At 35.3% G+C, this 25177-nt stretch overlaps 1 protein-coding gene across 1 annotated transcript; it reads left to right on the top strand.

The window, feature by feature from the left end:
• The first annotated feature begins 6604 nt into the window (after positions 1-6604).
• On the top strand, positions 6605-14260 carry LOC145129161 (villin-4-like). Its single transcript, XM_079063894.1, has 24 exons — positions 6605-6853; positions 8000-8127; positions 8416-8515; positions 8809-8877; positions 8987-9223; positions 9360-9537; positions 9618-9750; positions 9900-10062; positions 10156-10303; positions 10517-10617; positions 10713-10868; positions 10949-11017; positions 11115-11183; positions 11280-11417; positions 11506-11634; positions 11753-11900; positions 12004-12014; positions 12098-12238; positions 12327-12452; positions 12560-12628; positions 12730-13057; positions 13231-13430; positions 13593-13719; positions 13865-14260. The coding sequence occupies exons 2-23, from the start codon at positions 8072-8074 to the stop codon at positions 13704-13706; spliced, it is 2883 nt and encodes a 960-aa protein (XP_078920020.1). The 5' UTR covers positions 6605-6853; positions 8000-8071; the 3' UTR covers positions 13707-13719; positions 13865-14260.
• Positions 14261-25177: the final 10917 nt, after the last annotated feature.

Below are 25177 nucleotides of genomic sequence, written 5' to 3' on the forward strand. Positions count from 1 at the left end.
ATACGTATGTTGAGATGTGTGTGTGTAGAAATATTATTATTTTATTTAACTTTTCACGAACGTGAGATTTCACAAATCTCATGAAGTTCAGCAAGTATTCTCATCACCCCACAAGAAATACCTTGTTTACAAAAGAAGCCTCCCAAATTTTGAGTATGTCCAACATACCCCCTTTATCCATGGCTTCTTGCCTAGAAATAAAAGTTGTTAAAATATATTTTGATATGTTGACACTGTTTCTATAACTCTTTTAAAAATCGAAACTTCATGTCATAGTAGTGAATTTTTACAAACTATTAGCGATTATTTATGAATATTTGAAATAGATAATTTCACCAAAAAATATACAAATAGAGCCTTTATGACAGAAAAATTCGCGTGTCATAAAGCTACTGTCATAACTTCACACAAGTCCTAGTTTACACAGATCATAACTTGACACCTTTCGACAAATGGAGTCTCACTTAGTAAATATTAAAGGGAAGAGCCTTTTTGCCGACTTCTCTAATATTTGGTCGATTGATAAATATGCAAAGCGGATTATTTTCTACAAACGAAACGAAGCGAAACGAAACGAAATATTTAGTCAGTGAGTACAACTACTATTATTTAGTTAGTAAATAATGGATTTCACGATTTTTCAAAAATCTGTTAGTATTCTAGTCAGACAAATCTTCACAGTACATATATTTATATAAATAGTGTACGCCTAAAGTCCTGTAAGAGTTATAACCAGAGTCTCCTGGAGGGGGAACGAGAATTTGTGTATAGATCTATACGGGGTTGACACCCTGCACCTTCGCTGTTCGCTACAACTAGACCGGCCAGTCTAGGGTGACAAATGTCTTAAACGAAACCGACGCCTGAAGAACGTCATAATGGGCACTCCGTCATATTAGTATGGTTATAACGACTCACTAGAATATATCAAAAATGTATTTATACAGATTTCACTTTTGGTTTACAAACAACTATGTTTTGGTTTGTTCAAATGAAACTTTTCTACACAAGTGTTATGGTTTTCAAAGCTACTATTTTATACATCAGAAAATATAGGATTTTCTGGAGGAAACAATTATATACGATTTTCGAAGACGACTAACTAAGACACACATGCAACTATACTCGAGTTGAAACAAGACATACAACTATTTGATAAGAAAATATTGGATTTTCTGGATTTCTAAACTATCATCAAAGTTTTATACAAAAATGCTTATGAACTCACCAACATATTTTATGTTGACGCTTTTCAAACGACTTGTATTCTCAGGAAACCAATAAGCAGGTTGTGGATCGCGGACTCAAGATTATTTTGCTATATTTTGGATTTGCTTACTGATGTCTCTTTTGTGTAAAATTTGAGAACATAAACATGATGTAAAACTATGTAAGCTTGTTATATTGATGTATGATGTTTGGATTTGCTATGTTTCATTTATATGCAATTGTTATGATACTGCACAATGACGACACTCGCCTCCGGACGTTTTCGTCGTTCTGGTCCGGGGGTGTGACAGTTGCAATCAAGTCGGGCCCCTCCCTTTCGAACCGGAAGTACCTTAAACCATAACCATAAAACCGTAAGCACAAAGCTTAGTGAGTTCCCTAAAATACCACATACCATACATACAATGGGCCTTGCCCGACAACCATCGGGCCCCGTCCAACACACTCATCTGGCCCCGCCCGGTATACATACAGACACATGCAAGAGTCACATAGACAGTTAGCATACTATAATCCATGGGCCGACATTGGTGTCTTCGACCCGCCAAACATTGGGGGGAGACTCACCTTAATCCAAGATAAACGAAACACATGCGCTGCTGCAACCAGAATCCTTACATTGAACACAACCAAATTACCCCCGATCAATAATTTAAGACAATTTCCCAAAATCCAAGGTTCGATCCATATTCTATACTTCCAATGGGTAAAATACCATTTTACCCTTCTCATATCTGATCTAATAACCCATGGCCCAAACTCCAAAAGACCTAAGGCCCAAAAGGCCCAAAAGAAGACCTCGCGAGTACGCCTCGCGTACGACCCACTAAAGCACAAGTTACAACTTGCTAAAGCTTAAAGATGGGGACTTCATGCATTAAGCTGAGCGTACGCATACATATGCCCAACGTACTCATCAGATGACCAAAACTTCATATTAAGCACCTAATGCTTAAGACCAAACGTGCAAAACCCAGATCTAACCTCTAATTAAGGTCTTAAACCATAAAGTTGACAACTTTACTCCTTTGCATGCCTTAATGGGACCCAAAACCCGTTTTTATCCATCTAGACCCATAATAGGAACACCAACTTTAGCATGATTCATCAAAATCCAACAAGATGACATTTTTATGCACCAACAACCTCAAAAATGCCAAGATCTAACATTCTAAGCTCCTGGAGTATCTCATACTCACAAGAATGACTCTCGGGACCATAATACACCAAAAACAAGCCCTAGACTAGATCTAACACGTAGAGTCATCAAGTTAGAAACTTTATATCTCCTGGAAGTTGATGAAGATGATTAGAGCATGGATCTACAAGCTCCAAGCCAAACAATGTTTCTTACAATATCTCTTCTTCTCCAAAGTCCATAAAAAACCACACCAAGGCTTGAAATTCACACAAAAGTGGCTATGGTTTCGAATTTAGGGTTAGGGTTGATGGAGGATGAAGGTAAGAGGGTTTAAACATAACTTAAGGCCTTTAAATAGGGTCAAAGACCCTAAATTAGGGTTTGCACCTGACTGGATTACGCCCCGCATACTCCTGGTACGCCTAGCGTACTCCATGGACCATCCATGATCACCCAGCCTAGTACGCCCGACGTACTCCCTGTACGCCCAACGTACTAGACTTAGCCTCAAAACCACCTTACTTCTAAAGGCCATAACTTCTTCGTTCTAAGTCCGATTTTGACAATCCTTATATCCGCGGAAAGGTAACGAGGAGATTTACAACCCTATCTAATCTCCTTTTCATTAAAACCTTTTGAACTTAAATATAAAATCCATGAAAGACCCACATCATCACTTTATTGATATACCCTTGGGCTCCAAAGCATAAACCGAACACTCGGTATCCACAACCTACGTTATCCACATCCAAAAGGGTCTAAATCTTTTTTCCCCAAGGCTCGAAGCCTTCTGATAATTGATCTTCGGGTCACGACCCCGAATTATGAAACAATTTGAAACATGGTGTTACATTTGTTTTCACTTTCCATTGTTCTACCGACAGAGAGACTGTATGTTTCTCGTTATAATATTATTACACAACATATTGGTTGTTTAATTATTTAGGCAATGAAATGTGACATTTTGTTCTCTAATATATACTTTATGATGATTCAGTTTTTATCAATATTTATTCACATACACGCCATTATATATTGTATCAATCTTTTATATATCATGCAAAGTTATAAAAGATGTGAGGCGAGGCGTGACGTAGCAGCAAGGCCAAACATCAAGCTTTACAAGCCATGACGAGACCATGATGTTTTTCAAGACATGATGCAAAGTGGCGATGTTGTATTAATTTATAATTATATTATCACATAAATATACATTTATATCAAATATATCAAGATTTTAGAAGTGTTATATCAATAACTAATAACAAAAAGGACCTTTGACCTAGCGGTAAGGAATGTCTCTCTTAATTGAGAGATCATGGGTTCAAGTCTCATTGGAGACATATGTGGTAATTTAGGAGTAGATTAGTTTGTGGTTCCAAAAAAACTAATAACAAAAAGTCAATGGTTGTAAATTCGATCAGAAAAGGCATAACAAATAACAAAAAACGTGTCTCGAAAGAAAAACTCACACCATAACACGTCATGGCATGCCATAACACACCTTACCACATGCCACGCCTAACAGTACTACTATGAGGCTTTTCGAAACGACATAGTCGCACCTCAAGCCATGGCACGCCTTGGCGCACGCCATGACATGCCTTATAGAAAACTAATATCAATTAATTATTTCATAGTTAATATAAAAGTTTATGCTAATTGTTAGTTAAAAAATAACGAACCAACAATGTATCTACTATGGAATACGAACATTACATAAGCAAAATGGATGCTGGCTAGTAATTACTAAGGGGGTGTTTGGGATTGCTTTTCAAAACAACTTTTGACTTATTAGCTTTGCGAAAAGTCAGTAAGTGAAAAAAATGTTTGACAATCTTAAAAACATTATTTCAAAAATGAGTTTTGAAAAACATGTAAAACTTGACTTTTTGAAACCCCTTTTAGTTTTTTTAACCATAATAGCTTCATAAATAAGATTTTAACGCAAACACTTTTTAACTAATTGACTTATCGACTTTTGCCATCACAAAAGCTAATTCAAACATTAAAAAAAAACTCATTTTATCACCACCATAAATCAATAAACAATTTTTTTTTGCCTAAAAACACTTTTGGAGTTCAAAAAGCAATCCCAAAACACCCCATAAATAACCACCTAGTGATGTACCTACTACATAACAACATGTTTATGTTAGTCAATTTATGTACATTCTAAATATGATCTCATCAAATGAGAGTAATGCCCATATTAGAACTTATGGAGATTAATGAACAACAACATATGAAAAAATCATTATTTTAAAATTTATAGCTGCTAAAAGCCATGAATCCAGTTATAACAAACTATATCGATAAAATGAAGCTATACGATGTTTAGAATACTACATAAATGTTTTGGAGACCATTTATCATGAGTACATAACATATAAAGTTGATCTACACAAAGAAAGAACAATTAGTTGCCAAACTTCCAATAAATCATGAGTCTCACAACCTATCCCTAACACTTACATATACCATACTACAATAACAAGAAACACAACCAACTACATTACAAATACAGTTTAATTTTTTATTTCAATATTTAACATTTTGATGGATTCTTCCACCCTATTAATGCTCTTAAGAAAACCAATGATCATCACCATAGACCTCTCACACATGGGTGGGTCAACTCGTGTATATCTGCACCTTGACTCATGCAATTTGAAAAATAATAACCTTTAAGGTAAGTAAAAAAAAACCAGGATATCGATTCTTTTGTATAAGAAAACCCCTAATTGTAATATAAATTGACTTTACCAATTTAGGACCCGAGTAAAAACGACGACCGGGTTAACCTCTTTCCATGCTATTTTCATGATCGTGATTCTTACAAAGAAGCACATAGCCATGCTACTTGATCCTCATGCCTTAAGCATATAAAAAAAGGAGAAGACGAAAGATGTTGGTGAAATCAATTTAGCCGATCAAATTATAAAGGGATACATAGATGAAAAGACAAATTTACCCTCATACGAGGGGCACTTGAGATGTGTTAACATATGAGATTTGACGGGGTTATCTCCAAGAATCAAATTCACAATGAAAATAGGCCAAAAAAACTATATCCATGGTTTTATAAGTCACTAAACTGAAACGAAAGAAATCACGAAACATGATCTCATGACTATTTTTCTTAAAATCCAGAAAAATATGATTAAAAGCCAAAGACACACCAATTATATACTTAATCATGCATAGGGTCCCCAAAACAATGCAAAAAAAAAACGATGTATAAATACCACTTAAAACATATCCAAAATACCATATTTAATTATTGATAAATATTTTATTTAATTAGTTACTATTTTGATAATATATAAAAATAAATTACTGTAATTTTTTAATCAAATATTTATTTTCAGCAATATACCTTTTTATTGAATATAAGTCAAACGAAAATAAATGAGATTCATAACGAAATAGTTGAAAGCGTTTAAAATGCCCCCGGAATACAAAATAAAATAATAAATGTATATAAAAGTATTCCTTAAAAAATAGCTTTCTGGAAAACAACTAATTTTAAAAGATAACATAAATACAAAATATATACAATGTATTAGCACTAAAAAGAGAAGAATCATAAATTACTCAATGGAGAAGTGGTATCAAGCAACGGTCCGTCATCCTTATGGCAAAATATTACAAACTTCGAATAAAAACATTTCATTTCTTCTTATTAATTATCAGTTGGACAAAAAGATACAAAGTATAATATGTATTTTCATCCCATTAAGTTCATTATTTAATTAGTATATCTTACAGTAATTAAATTATTATATTTAATTTCATTTATTTAACATTTTATTTTGTGAGTTCACCCAATTCAATAGTGTCCCGTTTTAACCAATATTTATGGAAGGTATTTTCATAATTATATTGATTAAATTCTTTAATATTTTACTGACCAAACTTTCAAACTTTATTTTCTTGTACTTCACGATACAAGTTGCATATTTGTAAAATTATATATTTTCATAAGTAAATATCGTAATAGTTACCATATATTACAAAAAGGTTTAGTAACAACTTTTATCTAACAAAATTACCATATATTATGATTTGATCATGTTTATTTCATATTCTATAACTCTTATTATACCTTTTTATTGTAAATTTAAAACATATCAAAATTTACCATTTTAATTTTAGATAAAAGAAAGCATTAAAAAAAAATTCGGACAGAATTAAGCGATTTTATGAAGAAACGGCGTAGTTAACTTTGACAGTTGTTGCAGTGTTTATGACTCTCTCTTCCTTCACTTTTTGAGCTTCCATCGCCATTAGTGATAAGCACGTCTGTCACTCATCATTCTCCCCAACTTCCCTTTTTCTCTTCCCTCTCTCATCTCCTTCCGCCCACGACTTTCCTCACATCAACAACCTTCTTCGTTTTCCATTGATTTTCTTCTCAGTTTTGCACTTACGGATTGGATCTAAAAAGTTCTTTTTTCGGCTATCAGATTCGTCGGGAAGGTATGTGATGTTTCCATCAATCAGGATTTACTTCTCCCTGTTTCCATTTTCATCAAGTTGTTCAGCTTTCCAAATACATGAGTTATGCTGAAATAATTGTTGGTTGTATCTTTGAACTGATCTAGATAATTCAAGTGATTTGACTTGATTTGATGTCTAATTGTCCGATTCTGTAAAGATATTCCTCGAGTTCTGAAGTTTATTATTGGAATTTTCATCTGACGTATTAGCTTTAGATGTGCCTTTCAAGAATGTTGGTATAGAATTTGGGGAAATGTTGGTGGGTGGAACATATAACGCTATCGATACCTGATGCTAATTATTATGGTATGTGGATCGATAAATCGTTATCATGTTGGGCTTATGCGTTGAGGTCTGTGTAAGGTGGAGATATATATTATTATTGTGCGAATTTTGGCTTTTGCATTTTTTTTCGGGCCTGCACATGGAATTGAGTTATCTGATTGTAAATCAGAAGAAAACCGACTCTTCTTTTGTAATTCCCAATGGACTTGTTATGTGCAATGCATGATTCCAGCTTCTTAAAAGTCTGCTCCAGTTTGCTCGCCCTTGCTGCCTAGTAGCCTGCAATTTACCTCCAATTAACTATGATTATGATTTTGAAGTTACAATCAAAGTGGCTTCATAACAGAGGACCTTTTCCCACATGAATTGATGTAGATAGGTTAAAAGTCATAGTCTTCTTGCGCCTGTGTGTGGTGGAATAAATATATCAATATGTTGATTCTCACAGCTGAACTTCTTCATGTACTTTTCTATAATGGATTGTAGGATTACCATAATACATCACATTGCTAGGAAGCTTACTTGTGGTTTGTTTGAGAAGTCATATTGAACTTATTTTATATTTGAATTTTAGTGCTGTAAAGACCCTTAAAGAATGTAACAATGCACATTATGATCATATACTCTAAGACTCTCAAATTATGTCTCTATCGGTTTAAGGGGAATCCATTTATTGTAGAAAATAATGATCACTTGAGAACATGTATGGATGCTAAAAATCTGTAAATAGAGTGGGATTTTAGATAAGAATTATGTCTATAAAGTATAAACCAACACTTTGGCATTTCTATTATCTTGTTAATTGTTACTCATCAATTTGATTTTGTAAACACATTTCAGGGGATTCTTGGCACTCCATCTTAGTATTCAGGTTGTGGCTTCTAACAGCCACATACTGAAGTAAAAAACAGTATGTCTGTTTCTATGAGAGATTTGGATCCAGCCTTTCAAGGAGCTGGACAAAAAGCGTATCCTTTGTCTTTTAATATATCATGTTATCCTTTTATTTTAGTATAAAATTTGTCATTGCCATTGTATGCTAACATATATGTAGTCAATTTCTTCCAGTTGCATCTTTTATTTTATTTATTCTTTTGTAAAAAATAGGATTGAGAAAGGGGTACACTGAAAGCTTAAAGTAATATCAGCTATAAGTATATACCATGTATCATATATAGGTAGATTATATGTTCTATGATTCATTTTTTATAATATCATGGATGTTATTCCTTTGTTGTTTCCTAAACTATTAATAGAGGAATTGAAGTGTGGCGAATTGAGAATTTCAAGCCAGTTGCCATTCCACAGTCTTCTTATGGGAAATTTTTTACAGGGGACTCTTATGTTATTTTGAAGGTTGTTTCTCTAATCCTAATAAAGTTACACATTTTTTTCTCTATTACTTTTTTTTGCTGTATTATTCATTTCCGTGAACATAAATTAACTTATTCATAATTGTTTTTTTTTCTCTATATGCATTTCTTTGAGTAAACATTCATTCTATTGTAAAATGACCAAACTTACAATTACTTCTATTACATCAAGAGCCTAGTATCTTTTTTACCTATCTTTGTTGACTAAATCATCTAAAAGGCTTGTTTATACTTATCTTTGTTGACTAATTCATGCATCTTACATTTCTTTTACAGACAATTGCATTGAAAAGTGGTGCTTTACGTCACGACATCCATTATTGGCTTGGTAAAGATACAAGTCAGGTGTGTTTTCACTTGAAAAATATTCTTTTCATAATTTTATTTTATATTTTTAGTAGTTATTCACTATCTAATTTCACATCTCTTTTCCAAAATTTAATTTTTGTTCCAGGATGAAGCTGGAACAGCAGCTCTGAAGACAGTTGAACTTGATGCAGCTCTTGGAGGACGTGCTGTTCAGTATCGTGAAGTACAAGGACATGAAACAGAAAGGTTCCTTTCTTACTTTAAACCATGCATCATACCTCAAGAAGGTGGAATTGCTTCTGGTTTCAAGCATGCTGAACTTGAAGAACACAAGATTCGTATGTTTACTTGCCAAGGAAAGCATGTAGTTCATGTAAAAGAGGTATGTTTATGTTCTTAATTCATGAGCTTTTTGGGTCACAAATAAGTTGAAGAAAGTCAATTTTCAATTGAGTAGGTTTGTTGTCAGATTGTGAATCTGGATTTTTCAATGTCTCAGTTGTATTTTGTTGATGCAGGTTCCTTTTGCTCGATCCTCACTAAATCATGATGACATCTTTATCTTGGATACTGCAAATAAGATATTCCAATTTAATGGTTCCAATTCTTGCATTCAAGAACGTGCTAAAGCACTAGAAGTTGTGCAGCATATCAAAGATACTTATCATGATGGAAAGTGTGACATAGCCACTGTTGGTAAGTGGATGTCATATTGCATTATTGCTACACAAATGAATGATTTTTATAATTGAAATTTTATCTTATTTCTTGAATAGAGGATGGAAAATTGATGTCTGATGCTGAAACCGGAGAGTTTTGGGGTTTCTTTGGTGGCTTTGCTCCACTTCCAAGGAAAACAGCAACAGATGACACCAAAAGTGTTGATTCTCTTCCCACTCAGCTATTTTGGTAATTTGCTATTCCCATAACCATAGAACTCAATCTCTAATGAAGTTGATTCTTCATTGATATAGATCATCTTCAATTATTAATTTTGACTTTGTTATGGAATACATAGTGATTTTGACTTTTGACAAAGTCTTTTTGTTGTATTGAAGTGTGGAGAAAGGGGAGGCAGAACCTGTTGTAGCAGATTCCTTGACAAAGGAGTTGCTAGACACGAATAAATGCTATCTTTTGGATTCTGGGGCAGAAATTTATGTATGGATGGGGAGAAATACTTCTCTTGATGATAGAAAATCCGCAAGTGGAGCTGCAGAAGTAAAATTTAATTCTTTAATTTTTCATTTCTCTCATGTGTCTTTCCTTTTATATAAATCATCTTCATTTATTATTATTGACTTTAATTTGTAGAAATATCTTCGTAGCATAGACAGACGAAAACTTCATATTGTTCGTGTGATTGAAAATTTTGAGACGGTAGCTTTCCGGTCAAAATTTGACACCTGGCCTCAATCTGCTGAGGTGGCAGTCTCTGAGGATGGTAGAGGCAAGGTGGCAGGTTAGTAATTACAATATTACACTTTGGTCCCTGTTCCAAATAAAATGATTATTTTTGGGACCAAATTTGCAAAAATGATCTATATTCAGAGACAGAAAAATAGTTAATTTAAAGATGCTACAAAAATCTCAGATAAGGATCAAAATTGGAAAAAACAGCTATACTAAGGGACCAAAAATGTAATTTACTGAATTTGGAGTATCTTTTTTTTAGCACTTCTGAAGCGCCAAGGGGTTAATGTGAGGGGTCTTCTTAAAGCTGCTCCTGAAAAGGAGGAACCTCAACCATATATCGATTGCACTGGAAATTTGCAGGTAGTGGAAAAAATACATTATATCTTATTCTCAAAATATTAAATTTATTTTATTTAAAGTATATTAAATCTGTTTATGTATGATTGTATTCACAGGTTTGGCGTGTTAATGGGCAAGAGAAGACTCTCCTTCCAGTTCCTGATCAGTCAAAGTTCTACAGTGGAGAATGTTACATCTTCCAGTATACATATCCTGGTGAAGATCAAGAGGAATATCTTATAGGGACATGGTTTGGAAAACAAAGTGTTGAGGTATTTAATTCTTTTGCAATTAAATTAAATTATCTTATCTTTATTTCTAGCTTATATATTTAACCAAATATGTCTTTTAGGAGGACCAAAATTCAGCTACCTCACAGGCAAACAAGATGGTTGAGTCACTCAAGTTTATGGCTGCTCAGGTTAATCATTAATTTATTCACATCTCTGTTATTATTTTATTAATCTCACCTTGTATTTATTTATATTTATAATTTGGTTAATTTCATGGATTTTTAGTTGCAAATTTACGAAGGAAGAGAACCAGTTCTTTTCTTTGCGATCTTTCAGAGCTTTCTGGTTTTTAAGGTGTGCTTCAACTCGGATGCTATTATAAAAATTAAAAAACATACATTAGAGATTAAATCTTTTTTCATCATTTACATTTATTTATGGAATTCTCAGGGTGGTTTAAGTGATGGATACAAGAATTATATCTTAGAGAAGGAACTCCCGGATGAAACTTATAAAGAAGATGGGGTTGCACTATTTAGAGTTCAAGGGTCTGGACCTGAAAACATGCAAGCAATCCAAGTTGAACCTGTAAGTCCTTTGCTTCTTTGATTTTTGTGTTTACTTTATAAGATTTTGTTATTTATTCATTGTTTAATTTACTTTGTAATTGGCTTAGGTCGCGTCATCATTGAACTCCTCCTACTGTTACATACTACACAGTGGTTCTTCTCTCTTCACATGGATTGGAAATCTTACAACTCCTGAGCTCCAGGAACTTGTTGAGAGGCAACTGGATGTTATTAAGGTTTGAAAACCTCTTGATTTTTTTTTCTTTTCTCTGCAGTAAAAATAAGTGTTATTACAATGTATTAAACTGTTCATGTTTTCTTAATATGATTTACTTTTATGCGCAATACTTGCAGCCAAATATGCAGTCCAAATTACAAAAGGAGGGTTCAGAGTCCGAACAATTTTGGGAAATTTTAGGCGGAAAATCTGAATACCCGAGTCAGAAAATTGCAAGAGATGCTGAAAGTGATCCCCATTTGTTCACATGCACATTTTCAAAAGGTTGAAACAAACACCAAATTTCATGTTGGATTGAATTCTTTTGTTACTTGCTACAAATATACTAATTTATTTATTTCTCTTTTCTTAAACTTTGCTGGTTCAGGAGATCTGAAGGTCCGTATTACCTCAAATTTTCTCTTTCATATGAATTTCTCATTTTAACGGAATTTAATAAATTAATTATATAATTGATACAGGTCACTGAGATATACAACTTCAGCCAGGATGATTTGATGACTGAAGATATATTTATCCTTGATTGTCATTCCAGCATCTTTGTTTGGATAGGTCAGCAAGTTGATCAGAAACTGAAAACACAAGCATTGGTTATTGGAGAGGTAATAAAAATAAAGGTTTTTTACATTTTTTTTTCCCAAAAATTTATATCTATAGTTCAGTTCACTCATTGAGATGGGAATTCAACAGAAATTTCTGAAACATGATTTCCTTCTCGAGAAATTATCTCCTCAAACTCCAATTTATATCATAACTGAAGGAAGCGAGCCACAGTTTTTCACACGTTTCTTCACATGGGATTCAACCAAATCTTCAGTAAGTTGCTTTATTATATATAGTTTTTAACGAGTTTAATCTGTTAAAGCTAAAAATATATAAATTTTTAACGGGTTTAATGACTTAATCTCTTAATATGATTGCAGATGCACGGAAACTCATTCCAAAGGAAGCTATCTATAATAAAAAATGGAGGTCGTCCAACCTTGAATAATGTAAGACACAAATTCCGTATTTATTTCTTGAAGCCAAGGCTGTTTGTTAAAATGGTGATTTGGTGTGATTAATAAGAAGATGTTTATAATTGTGTGATTAGAAACCAAAAAGGCGAGCACCTGTGTCATCACATGGAGGAAGGTCTGTAGCAACTGAAAAACCACAACGTTCTAGAAGCGTGTCATTTAGCCCAGATCGAGTTCGTGTGAGAGGCAGATCTCCAGCCTTCAATGCTCTTGCTTCCACATTTGAGAATGCAAATGCAAGAAACCTGTCAACTCCTCCACCACTTGTGAGAAAACCGTATCCAAAATCCAGCGCCGCCGATTCCCCAAATGCCGCCGCACGATCCAACGCTATAGCATCACTAACCGCCACTTTTGAACAACCGCCGCCACGAGAACCTCTCATGCCCCGTTCTGTGAAACGTAAGATTTCTTTCATTGTCTTATTATATATTTTTGGTCCCAATAAGTTTTCTCTTAAAATTTTGGTCCTTGTGCTAATGATCAATATTAAACTGATTAAAATTTAGTTCTTTTGACAAAAATAATAATTAGTAAAATAAATAAAGTTAGTGAAAGTTGTTATAATGTTGTAGCGAGGCCAAAATCACCACCAAAATCAGAATCCAACTCCAAGGAAAACTTAATGAGCAGTAAAATGGAATCTTTAACAATTCAAGAAGATGTAAAAGAAAATGAAGTTGAAGATGAGGAAGGCCTTACATTGCACCCATATGATCGTCTCACAACTCTATCCACTGACCCTGCTCCAGATATTGATGTAACCAAAAGAGAGGTACCTATTTTTCCTTTTCTTTTTCTAAATGATATATATATATATATATATATATATATATATATATATATATATATATATATATATATATATATATATATATATATATATATACTTTTTACTTTTAATCTAATTAATAAAAACTTGTTATCTCCACTCCAGACATACCTTTCCTCATCCGAGTTCAGGGAGAAATTCGGAATGACCAAAGAAGCCTTTTACAAACTCCCAAAATGGAAGCAAAATAAACTCAAGATGGCACTTCAACTTTTCTGAATTCCAAAAATTTGTATGTCTTTTCTCTCTCTCTCTCTCTCTCTCTCTCTCTCTCTCTCTCTCTCTCTCTCTCTTTCTTTAACGTCTTTTTAGGTGCTCAGTTCAATACATGTTATTTATTCAAATTGAGGTTTATTATATATATGTTGCATTTGCAGCGGAGGGTTGATTACTTTTTTCGTGTAATAGTGAGAGGCTGAGAGCATGGGGTGCTTTTTTAGCTGGCTGCTTCTGCTCTCAAGAAGCTGGTTTACGGTTGATATGAGAGTTGGAGTGCAAATTTCAGTTAACTCTTATACTTTACTTTCTGTTTCTTTATTCATTTTGTTTTTTTAATGCTTGTGTGTTTGCATTTTTGGTTGATTATTTTTCAAGTTTCAATTATTTGATTATTGATTTGGAAGTTTGAACGGAGTTATATATATTATATAGGAAGGGTTTGCGGAAGCAGACAATTTTTAGGTTGTATTGTACTCCACGGATGGAGTAGTGTACAGGACAGGAGAATTGAGTGCAAAAACCTGTCAAGTTAATAGTAAATTGTGTGTTTGGTACCTACTTTGTATATTTTTAGTTATTTTTATCATTGTAATTCACATTATATAATTGTTTTGGTGAAGATAAATTGTTCTTATGGATAAATATGAATATATTTAATTAAATTTCAAACTTACAACATTACACATAATTACAGATAAAGATAGATAAATTGTTCTTGTGGATAGATATGGATATATTTAAAACATTTAACTAACTTTCAAACTTACAACATTACACATAATTACAGATAAAGAATAGGCCAAATTTCTTTGTTTAACCGCCTATTTTTCTGGGTTAACCACAGGTAGTTTGGGTGTGTTTTTTTTCTTTCCAAAAACATGTGTTTACTGGTAATGGATTATAAAAATACCATTTGATATATATATATATATATATATATATATATATATATATATATATATATATATATATATATATATATAAAAGAAGAATAATGATCATTTGAGAACCTATAGTTTTCCGAGAACCCGAGAACTAAAAGTGGAACGTTAGATCAAAACTTTTAATGGCCAAGATCAAAAATGGCATAGATGTAAATATGATCAACTTTAATGGTATATTAGGATTTTAGAAAATTATCATAAGGGCAAATCGGGTATATGAAAATTTTATCCCAAAAATCATTTAAAACACTCTTTCTCTCTCTTCTTCTCTCACTACACAAACCCTAGATCGGCTCTAGTCTTCTTCACCTACGATCAACGAGCGCCTCCTCCCTCCTCCGTCAATCGCCTCCCTCTTCCCTTCGTCGACCGCCTCTACCTCTCCACGACGACTTTATTCTCACTGTCTCATGTCAACCAGTGGCGGAGCTTGAACAATTATCTAGGGGGGGGGGGGGGGAGAGTCCGTTGCTAATCTCTAGGAATTTCCTTTGTTTTATGTAGTTTTGTTCCCATTCAGATTAGATTGAGAATCTCAAATAAACACAGTAGAAAATTTGCCCCAAAGGTTTCCCCTGTTTCTCTTTTTCCTGTGTTTTGTACTCTGTTTCTCTGATTTTAGCCATTTTAGAGCACCAGGAGGTTGGTTTCTCACATACTTGCTATTCCAACATCTAAATGAAGAGGCTATAAAAATGATGAACCCATGAACTCTAATCACATCTTAAGGTAGATATTATCACTTTGTGCAAGGAGAATTCTGCTAGGCAGAAGTTTTACCTTGTGGGAATCTTATGAACTACTTAAACTACAGCTGTGCGCATATCAATGAAGGCTTAGTTATGTGTTAAATGCGATTTATGTGAACAGTTGTAAGTGTTAAATCAACAAAGAAATCTCCTATCAATTTTGTAGCTCAAAACAAAAACTTCGTATAACTTATTTGCAAATAAATTAAGCCCTAATTAAGTGACTTGCGATCTAAACTCTACATTAGCAAGATCAAAACTTTGTTTAAAGGAATATAACACCTGAAACAACTCCACAAGAACAGAGATATCTTACAATCTGGCTTCAACAGGTCAGCAAGTTTTGCACAATCAAAATATCACCACGCAACTTACTATTGTCACAATAGAATATCCAAGATTGTTCATATAGCTTTTCATTCAGGGGCCTCAGGAGAAACTCACAAATTGACAGGAGAAACTCTAACCCCTAATTTGGAGTTTGGACAGAGAAAAAAAGGAGTCAGGACTCAGGAGAAACTCGCAAACAGCAGCAACAGCCAACAGTGCAGCACAGCAGGCAGCAACAAGTGAACTGGAAAAGAAAGAACAAGATTCGGGATTCCATACCTGATTTTTGGTGAATGGCGCTTAGCGATGGGCGATGGCTAGAGTGAGAGTGTGAGACCAAGCGACTGAAGTGAGTGACTCAACAGGCCAACAGCGACAGCAGGCAGCAACGATTCAGCGAACGGAATTGGGGAAGAACCGATTTTAATTTCTGGAGTTTGGAGGACTATTTCTTGGAGAATTCGGATTGCTTCTTGGAATCTGGATTCGGGAGGGGCCAAAGCCCAAGTTTGAAGATAACAGGCCTGTAATTAAATTTTTTGAAGTATAATTTCTATTTCTAGCCCAAAAATCAGGGGGGGCCATTGCCCCTCCTGGCCCCTTAAATACTTCGCCCCTGATGTCAACTTACAATATCGCATCTCTATCGTCACCGTATGCCGACGTAATCCCTGTGAAGCGACAGGACGGAGACCTTCGACCGGACGGGACTTAAAATGATTCGTTTTCTTCCTCCATATCCCCTCTTTCATCTCCTTCTTCCGTCGTCTATGTCGATCTATGCGGGAATGCCGCCAGCTTGCCAAAGTTCAGGTGCTCGATTGAAGATTATAGGTTATATAAATCCAACATTACTCTTTTCAATATGATTATCTGTTTTCAACTTTTCAATATGATTCTCGATTGAAGATCGCAATACGGCGGAGCTCCGTTTTCTTAGTATGTCGTCTTCTTGATCCTTTTTATATCTATTGAAGCTATTCATTTCTTTTGTTTGATTAATATTTATTTAATTTGTAATTCTTCTAAATCCTTGTATGATTTGTATGTTTGATACCACTGTATCGTAGAGATGGCAAAAGAAGATGCAATATAATGATAATTATGCACCTGTTTATATCAAATCCACCAGAAACCATGGATGATTCCATCTCTAATATAACATCTTTTGAAGAATTCATCATATTTGTAGTTAAATATCCTCCATGCCTTGCGATTTCAACCACAAATTGTATGTCAACCGCAAACTGTTGTGAAAACAAAAGTTAAATAAATCATGTTTAAAGACACTCTTGTAAGTTGAAACAAAATCTTTCACCTGAATTAATCTATCAGATTCATCAACAGTTGTATCCTCCTTGTTAGTCATCTAGATTTCATGGTTTCTGGAAATCCAATCAAATATAGTTTCAATGAGCTCTTTCAGTAACATCACCAACGAATCAAATTCAACCACATTCTCTTCAACAAGTTCTTCTACTTTCCTTAGTTCCAGAAACAGTATTTGTTCATTTCACAACCACTATTAATTCAAACTTCAGATAAATAATCGGTGTAAGGAAATTGTTAATGGTTACCTGATAAGGAAGAGAAGGCATTAGATTCTGCAACAACTTGATATCACTATGCTACAAATGTTTCGATTTGAATTATATTTTGACTTGGAGAGTATAGAATATTTATTACTACTTGTGTTCTTAATAATATATGGCAAGTTTTTCATCTGTTTTACAGGTTAGAAAATATGTTAGGAGCATTATAAAACCTGGAATGTTGATGGTTGATCTCTGTGAAACCTTGGAGAATACTGTTCGTAGGTTGATACAAGAAAATGGTCTACAAGCTGGTATTGCTTTCCCTACAGGGTGCTCATTGAACTGGTAAATTATTTTCTATTTCTTTCATCATTTTCTTTTTATGTTTTTTTTATTACTTTCCAATAGTAAACATATTTTACCATATCGGGGTTAAGTTACCTTTTCCTGCTTTGGTTCCAAGATTAGTCACCTCAACCTCCAACCTAGCCATCCCCTGTAACAATACCAAATGACATTTTTGAGGATTATTAACAAATAATTACTATAAGTTGTGAAATTTCAACATACCTTGCGAGGAACTTCAAAGATAAAAAGTTCATCCCATGTGGTATTGCCAGGATCATTAGCTATGGAAATCAATGGTTGTACGCATCTGGTCCTTTGATGTGCACAAAAGTACCCACTAATTTTATAATTTATAACCTGACTAACTTAACTAACTAAAATTCACCTAGACAGTGTACCTAGTCGAATTATAGAATAGTTGGGTAAGTCGGGTGTCGATCACAGGGAACGATGTTAACTAATTAATTTATCTACTACTAAGTTAACCTAATTTTAGAGCAAAGATGGGGTTTTATCTGATTTTGCAAGACCAGACGAACTTAAATCACAGAATTCAACCAAGTAATTAAAAACACTCTTGTTTAGTTCGAATCCACTTCCTCTTTATGGTTAGCTAGCTATTATGGATTATCAAGTTGGTCACCAATTATTATATTATTAGCAATTTAAGTCTAAATTTACTAATCTTTTTACCAATTCATGAACTACCTTGTATGGTCACACATAAGCAAAACACAGAACTAGTTATTAGTTATAGGTATGCTATGTAAGATTTATTATGCAAACACAATTATGGTCATAATTTATGTTCTCTAGCACAGCTAAATTTATTTACTCTAATTACCATCTAAGATTTTGGTCGATCCTAGCTCTAGCAAATTAGTGTTCACTAAATCACTAGGTTATCAAGTTTAAACAGTTTAATGATCACTAACTACACATAACATGAATTCAAGCAGCTAAAGAAACAAATATTAACGTGCTAGGTAGTAACAAATCGAACACAAGCAATTTACGAACTAACAAATCCAATAATCATTAAGCTAAACCATATGTTAGAAGCTTCATCTAGCTAAACAAGAGTTGCTAGATTTAGCTACTCATAGTAGCAAATAAACAAACACAAATCAAAGTAAAAAACATGTTCAAGTATCAAACAAATAAACTAATTATGAACCTTTACTCTTTTGGTGTTGAAAACCTTTTTCCAGAGCTTCTCTTCTGCTAAAATTCGTCTTCTGGAACCCTTTCAATCAGCCAAAAAACTCCCCAAGTCGTAATGGGCAAGGGAATTTATAGTTTTCTGAAAAGTCGTGATCCACGTCGTGGCAGGAAGCTCCACGTCGTGATCCGAGAATTATCCGTATCGGGCAAGGATTCCTTCTTCACGTAAGCTTATCTTCTAGAATACTTGTGCCACGTCGTGGTCTTCTCGTCCACGTCGTGACTTCGATTGAATCCGTGAATTTCTTCATCTTTTGTACTCCAAGTCTCCAATGTTCCAAGTATTGTCAATTTTGGTCCCTTTCTTCGAAAATGCTTCACTTTGGCTGCAAATAACAATTTATCCTTATAAGTACCATAATTCTATGCAAATAACCAAAATGTTAATAAAAATATAAGTAAATATTGCCTAAAAATATATATAAATATGGTAATATCAAAATACCCCACACTTGTACTTTGCTTGCCCTCAAGCAAATTTAACTATTTAAACTTAAACCTTCACTACTAGCATCACATAGAACAATCCATTTTTGAACTTAGCCATTATGCCAAGACCTCAACGCATGCATTTGTGTCTAAAATTTTCCTAAAGGACCCCCCCATACTCTAAATACTCACAATCTTCATAAACACTCGCCCACTTCTTTCGAACAATGCTCATTTTATGCAACCCTCCGAACCCATCCTCAGAACGCTTTCTAACCTCAAGGTATTTTTGTAAAGCCACCCAAGAATACATAAACTAGAGAATTACAACTCTAAGAAGATACCACAATATGGAGCTCTTGAATTCTTCACTTCTTGATATTTTGATCTTTGATTTCTTTGAATTCACCAACTTTTTGTGTAATTTTGATATCTTCAACTTTTGAAACTTCAGAATTTTCGATCTTTGATCTTCATACTTTGATACTTTTATGCTCCAAAAAATTCTTCAATTTTTCACTTTTTGGTGATGTGTTTTTTTTTTTTTTTTTTTTTTTTTTTTACATGTACTCACTTTTTATATCACTCAAAAACCTACATGCTTAAGCAGGGGCGCTTTACTTCAACCTTTATTGGTTAAGATATTAGTTTTCCTGGATACATTTCCGGTTTGGGCTGCTAAACATATCGCATTCCTCAAACTAAGCGAAGTTGTGTTTTTGTTCCATGATTTCACTAAAATAAGGGAGGCCACAAATGCACTATAACGTGTATCGGCTTAACTAAACATTTGAGCTCTTATCGGATCATCCCAATACAACACTAGCAATTAAAACTCAAATTATTATTACTAGATCCAATTATTAAAAATTTTAAAATTTACCAAATTTCTAGTAATTAGTAATTTACTTTTTCTACCTCCTACCCCACACTTATCACATACAATGCCCTCATTGTATGCATAAAAATAAATTAAAAACAATAAAAGGGAGAAAAATGAACAGATTCCCCTAGGATAGCAGCGTGATCGAACGCCAAAAGTGCGGATAAAATGTGCATCTCGAATATGGACCCCTTCAAAATATGAACTTGGACTTGAACTTGATAGATATGTAAATGAGCCATCAAACAACAAATCGAAACTTCCAAGCATCAATAAAAGTGATGCCAATGTGTAGAATAATGTGGGAAAGCAAACGCCACAGTATATGGTGGAGGAAACGAGCCATAATAGTCTTTAGAATGATCCCAAGAAGATACGTGGAAAGCCATAAGGTAAAACACCCAATGGTCTTCAAAATGGAGAAAAATTTAGAAATCACGTCGTGATGTAGAATACCACGTCGTGTTGTCGTAAAAGAACGCATGCAGAATTTCTCATTTATACCAATCCACGACGTGAACAGGAGAGCCACGTCGTGAAAACTGGCCTTCAGAAAATATTCATAACCCACTTCTTCTTGAACCTTGCACTTTGACCAATGTCTTAATGGGTTAAGACTCTTCTAATTCAGTATGTAAAGACACTTTTCTAACTCTATCCTCTCTCTCTAACGCACCCCACACTTATGTCGAATTGTGGGTCGCGACTCTTTACTTCTAGACTCTAACCGATTCTTGACTTGACCTTCCTTACCGATACTCCATTGCAAAACTGAAATAAAACAACCAAAAGACAAGTAAAAGTAACATAATAGTTGTCAAGTCTTACACACCATAAGTTTAAAAACAAATCAAAAACCACACAAAACAAAACCAAATAACAACTAAATAAAAACTAAGAAAAAGGAAATTAATCATCATCGCCATGTCCTTGTACTCCACTAGGTCATTCTCCATCGTTTCTCGGGTTCCAAAGCTCCTCCCAAGTAGGCATGTACGGGCACTGCGGTGGCACGGAAGGTGGTCGAACCACGCCCATGTGAGAAAACATGGCCTCCAACATCTGCGTGTTGTAATTCATCCCTCCACGGAGATTATCCAAATAGGACCCAACCCGACTTTGAAATGGGTCGGCGGGCATTCCTCCCTCATGTTGTTGAGCAGCACGTTCTCTCTCAATCTCTCCCCGAGCTCTAACATTTCGTCTACGGGGCCTCGCTGGAGGTTGTTGCTCCGGTTGCTCCTCCTCTTGCTCTCCATCCTCCGGGGGTATAACATAGCCGCCCCCGACATTTACCACCACCCGCATAACTCCCAACACTTGACTCGACAATTCGTTGTCGGGAAAACGTGTAAGATTCCGCACAAACTCAGGAGACAAAATACCATACGACCAAGCAAGGCGGGTGACCAAATGTCCACCCGTTATCAGACTCCCTTGCCTAGAACCAACCGCTTTCTTCCCCATGAATCTCGCAAGCATATATGGTAAATCACAACAGACCCCGGGAGTAATGATACTCCATAGATAGAACAAATTCTGAATGGAAACCTTATCACCATGGTGCTTGTGATTGATAGAAAAGGTGATAAGGCGATGAAGAAAACGATGCACGGGATTCCGAATTTGCGCTTCACTAGAGTCACGAGAATTATACTCGTGATTAGAGATAGTCCGCCAAAACTGAACATCCAAAGTGCCGGGAGTAAAATCCCGAACACACCCAAGTAGAAAAGGCACAAAGAATGGAGATTGAGTCTCCACTTCTGTATATAACCCCATGCGCCAAGCGAACTCACGAAGACTGCACTCTCGATATGCCCCTCCTAATCGGAAAACTAGCGCCCGTCCGTAATCAAAGTCCACAGTCCTCTCTTCAAAATGAACGGTAGCAAAGAACTCCACCGATAATTCCTGATAAACGGGTTCTTGAAGTGCAAACAGGTTCCTCCACCCATGACAAGTAAAAGAAAAATCATTCCCTTCATATACCTTCGTCCAAAAGCGCTCCAATTCTGAAATCATACCCACACCTTTAAGCCAATTCCAATTCACAATGGGTGCTATTGCAAACTCCCGATTATATAACCATCCTAACCGGTTCTCATATGTGTTCAATAATGCTCGAGAGATGTTTTGGGGAAACCGATACAATGGATGAATACTTGCCACATCAATCGGGTTATTCTCCTGTTGAACAGCACGTCTAGGAGCCATGCCTGAAATCAAAAATAAACCAAACCAACAAAAACACCCAAAGCATTAAAAAATGAAATTGAATTCTGTTCACCCAGGAACCACGTCGTGGTTCTGAGCGCCACATCGTGGGACGCAGTCGGGACGTGGGGTTCAGATCGAACAATGTCCAGTCCAATCCATCCAAAAATCATACTTGGGTTTGTTTCTCTTGCTATTCTAAAGTCATGCATCCGAAAAATACTAACCAATTCAACCAATTTGGGATTTTCAACTTCAAAACAAACCCTAACCAAGAGCATGTATAAATTGCAAGTAATGTCAACAATTAAGGGATGAAATACATACCAAATGGAGTTAGAAGACAAGAAAATACAATAAACTTGGAAGAAAAATGAAGAAAAATCGGCTGTGGGGTTGCTTCCGTGCGTGCGATAGTAAACAAATGGGGAAAAAAACTTGTGGTCAAAGTGTTTATGAACTGGTCCCCCCCTGACTTTTAAAGGCCACGTCGTGGAAGGGAATACCACGACGTGGTTTTTGTAAAAAGCTAATTTGGTTAATTCTAAATCAGTCCCCATATTCCATCTTAAACCACGACGTGGCGCATCAGCCCACGACGTGAATTATGTCTGGACACAGAATATAATTTAGCTAATATTAATTTTTGTTTATTTTCATTGTTTAACAAAACACCCCACAACTAAGTTTTAATAGTTTTTTTTAGATGATGACTTGATAACTTTCCTAATCAAAAACTCAAAAACTGAAAAGGAAAGAAAAGAAAATGCAAACCAAACTCGGGTTGCCTCCCGAGAAGCGCTTCTTTTTGATGGAGTCGTGAGCCGAACTCCGTGCTTCCTACGTTGAATTTTCAGATGAGTCCATCACCAACTGGATTTTCTGCTCCTTCCATCGCCTCTTGTATGCTTGGACTCATCTAATGTACGCCTTCTTCGAGTTTTCCTTTTTAGCTTTCACCTCGCCTATGTCAAGCTTCCTTTTTGTTCCTTTTATTTCCACTTTTTCTTCTTTCTTCTTTAGCTCCTTCTCTTCCTTTATCATTGGAACCGTCTCCTTGGAAGTAGCCTCATCCTCATCACTTGACAACTCATCGTTTTCCTCGCTCAACAAAGATGTCGGTTTTGTGTAGGCGATAACTTCAACGAAAAATGGAACGGATGCTCTTGGTTTAGTGCGTTTGACTTGATTAATTGTCTTGATTTCTTCTTCTATAAGCTTCTCTAATTCTTCAAGTTCATTATCTTCATCAATATTGAACACTTCACCCTTAACATCATATCCTTGAAATCCATCTTGTATTCCAAAATCTTCCTTATCATCACCAACCCTCAATGTAAGCTTAGATTCACGAACATCAACTAAAGCACCAGCGGTATTTAGCAAAGGGAGACCAAGAATGATTGGGATATTTGCATCCTCCTTCATATCCATAACGACAAAGTCAACTGGGAAAACAAATTTCCCAATTTTAACAAGGATGTCTTCAACAATTCCCCTCGGATGCGTCACCGAACGATTGGCCATGTGGATGGTCATTTTTGTTGCCTTCATCTTCTGGATATTTAACTTTTGGTAGAACGAAAAAGGCATCAAATTTATGCTAGTCCCAAAATCGGCTAAAGCATAAGTCTTCAAATTGTTTCCAAACTCACATGGAAGAGTGAGGCGTCCGGGATCTCCCATCTTCTTAGGTAACTCTCCCATTACAGCCCTTGAACTTTGCTCACTTAGAATCACCTTAAAATTCTTCTTTAGTTGCTGACGAGTGTCTATTAAGTCTTGTAAAAACTTTGCATATTCGGGAATTTTGGATAATGACTCGACAAAAGGAGTATTAATCGAGATACCCCTCACGTGCTTAATAAACTCCAAATGCTCTCTTTCCAGTGGACTAAGACCAACTCGGGAAGGAAACGGTAGAGGCGGACGATATACCGGAACGAAATCTGAATTTTGTTGTTCAAGTCGGGGCCACGTCGTGAACAGAGGAGGTTCACGACGTGAATTCGGTAGTTCAGCAACATTCTCATATTCAATTTTCGACTTCTTTGGCTTTGGTCCGGATGGCTTTGGCTCTACTTCTAGGGTTTCTAGGAACTCAGAGATGGCCTCTTCTTCAGTATCAATCATCATTACATGGGATTGAACGTTCTTTTCGGGAAATTGTGAAGACAATTTGTTGCTCACCAAAGTAGTTAGTTGACCAATTTGGACTTCGAGATTATGGATTGAAGCTTGATGATTTCTTAATGAAGCTTGCTGGTTAATCATCATTGTTTGCTGTTCTTTCATCATTTTCACGTGTTCCTTTAGCACTGCATCGGTGTCATCATGCCTTTTCTCGGAAGCTTCCATAAATATGGTCAAAATGTTTTCCAAGTCTACTTTCTTCTCGGCTGGTGGTTGCTCTTTTTGGTAGAAGCCTCGACCTGTCTGCTTAAAATTTTCTTCTTTTTGCCTCTTGTACTCATCATATGGCCGCCACTCTTTCTTTGGTTTTCTCCAGTCTTCATCATACTTGTCCCCACTCGAGTAGCAAACTTGAGCCTTCTTGTTCCCATATTCATCCAAATGGCAATCTTTAGTCAAGTGTGGACCACTGCATCTTTCACAACCAATTCTAATTGCATGAATTGATTGGTCCATTTGGGTCAGCCTTCGGTCCATATTATTTAGCATTGCCATCATAGCAGCCATCTCTTAAGAATGTGCACTCCCAACTCCCTCTACTCCTTCATTCCTTGGATTGTGGTATTCACGAGAATGCTTTGCAAATTCTTCAACTAATTCCTTGACTTCACCCAGATTT

The sequence above is a fragment of the Lactuca virosa genome, chromosome 8, assembly GCF_052849685.1.
Source record: "Lactuca virosa cultivar CGN04683 chromosome 8, Lactuca_virosa_CGN04683_v6, whole genome shotgun sequence".
Taxonomy (NCBI): domain Eukaryota; kingdom Viridiplantae; phylum Streptophyta; class Magnoliopsida; order Asterales; family Asteraceae; genus Lactuca; species Lactuca virosa.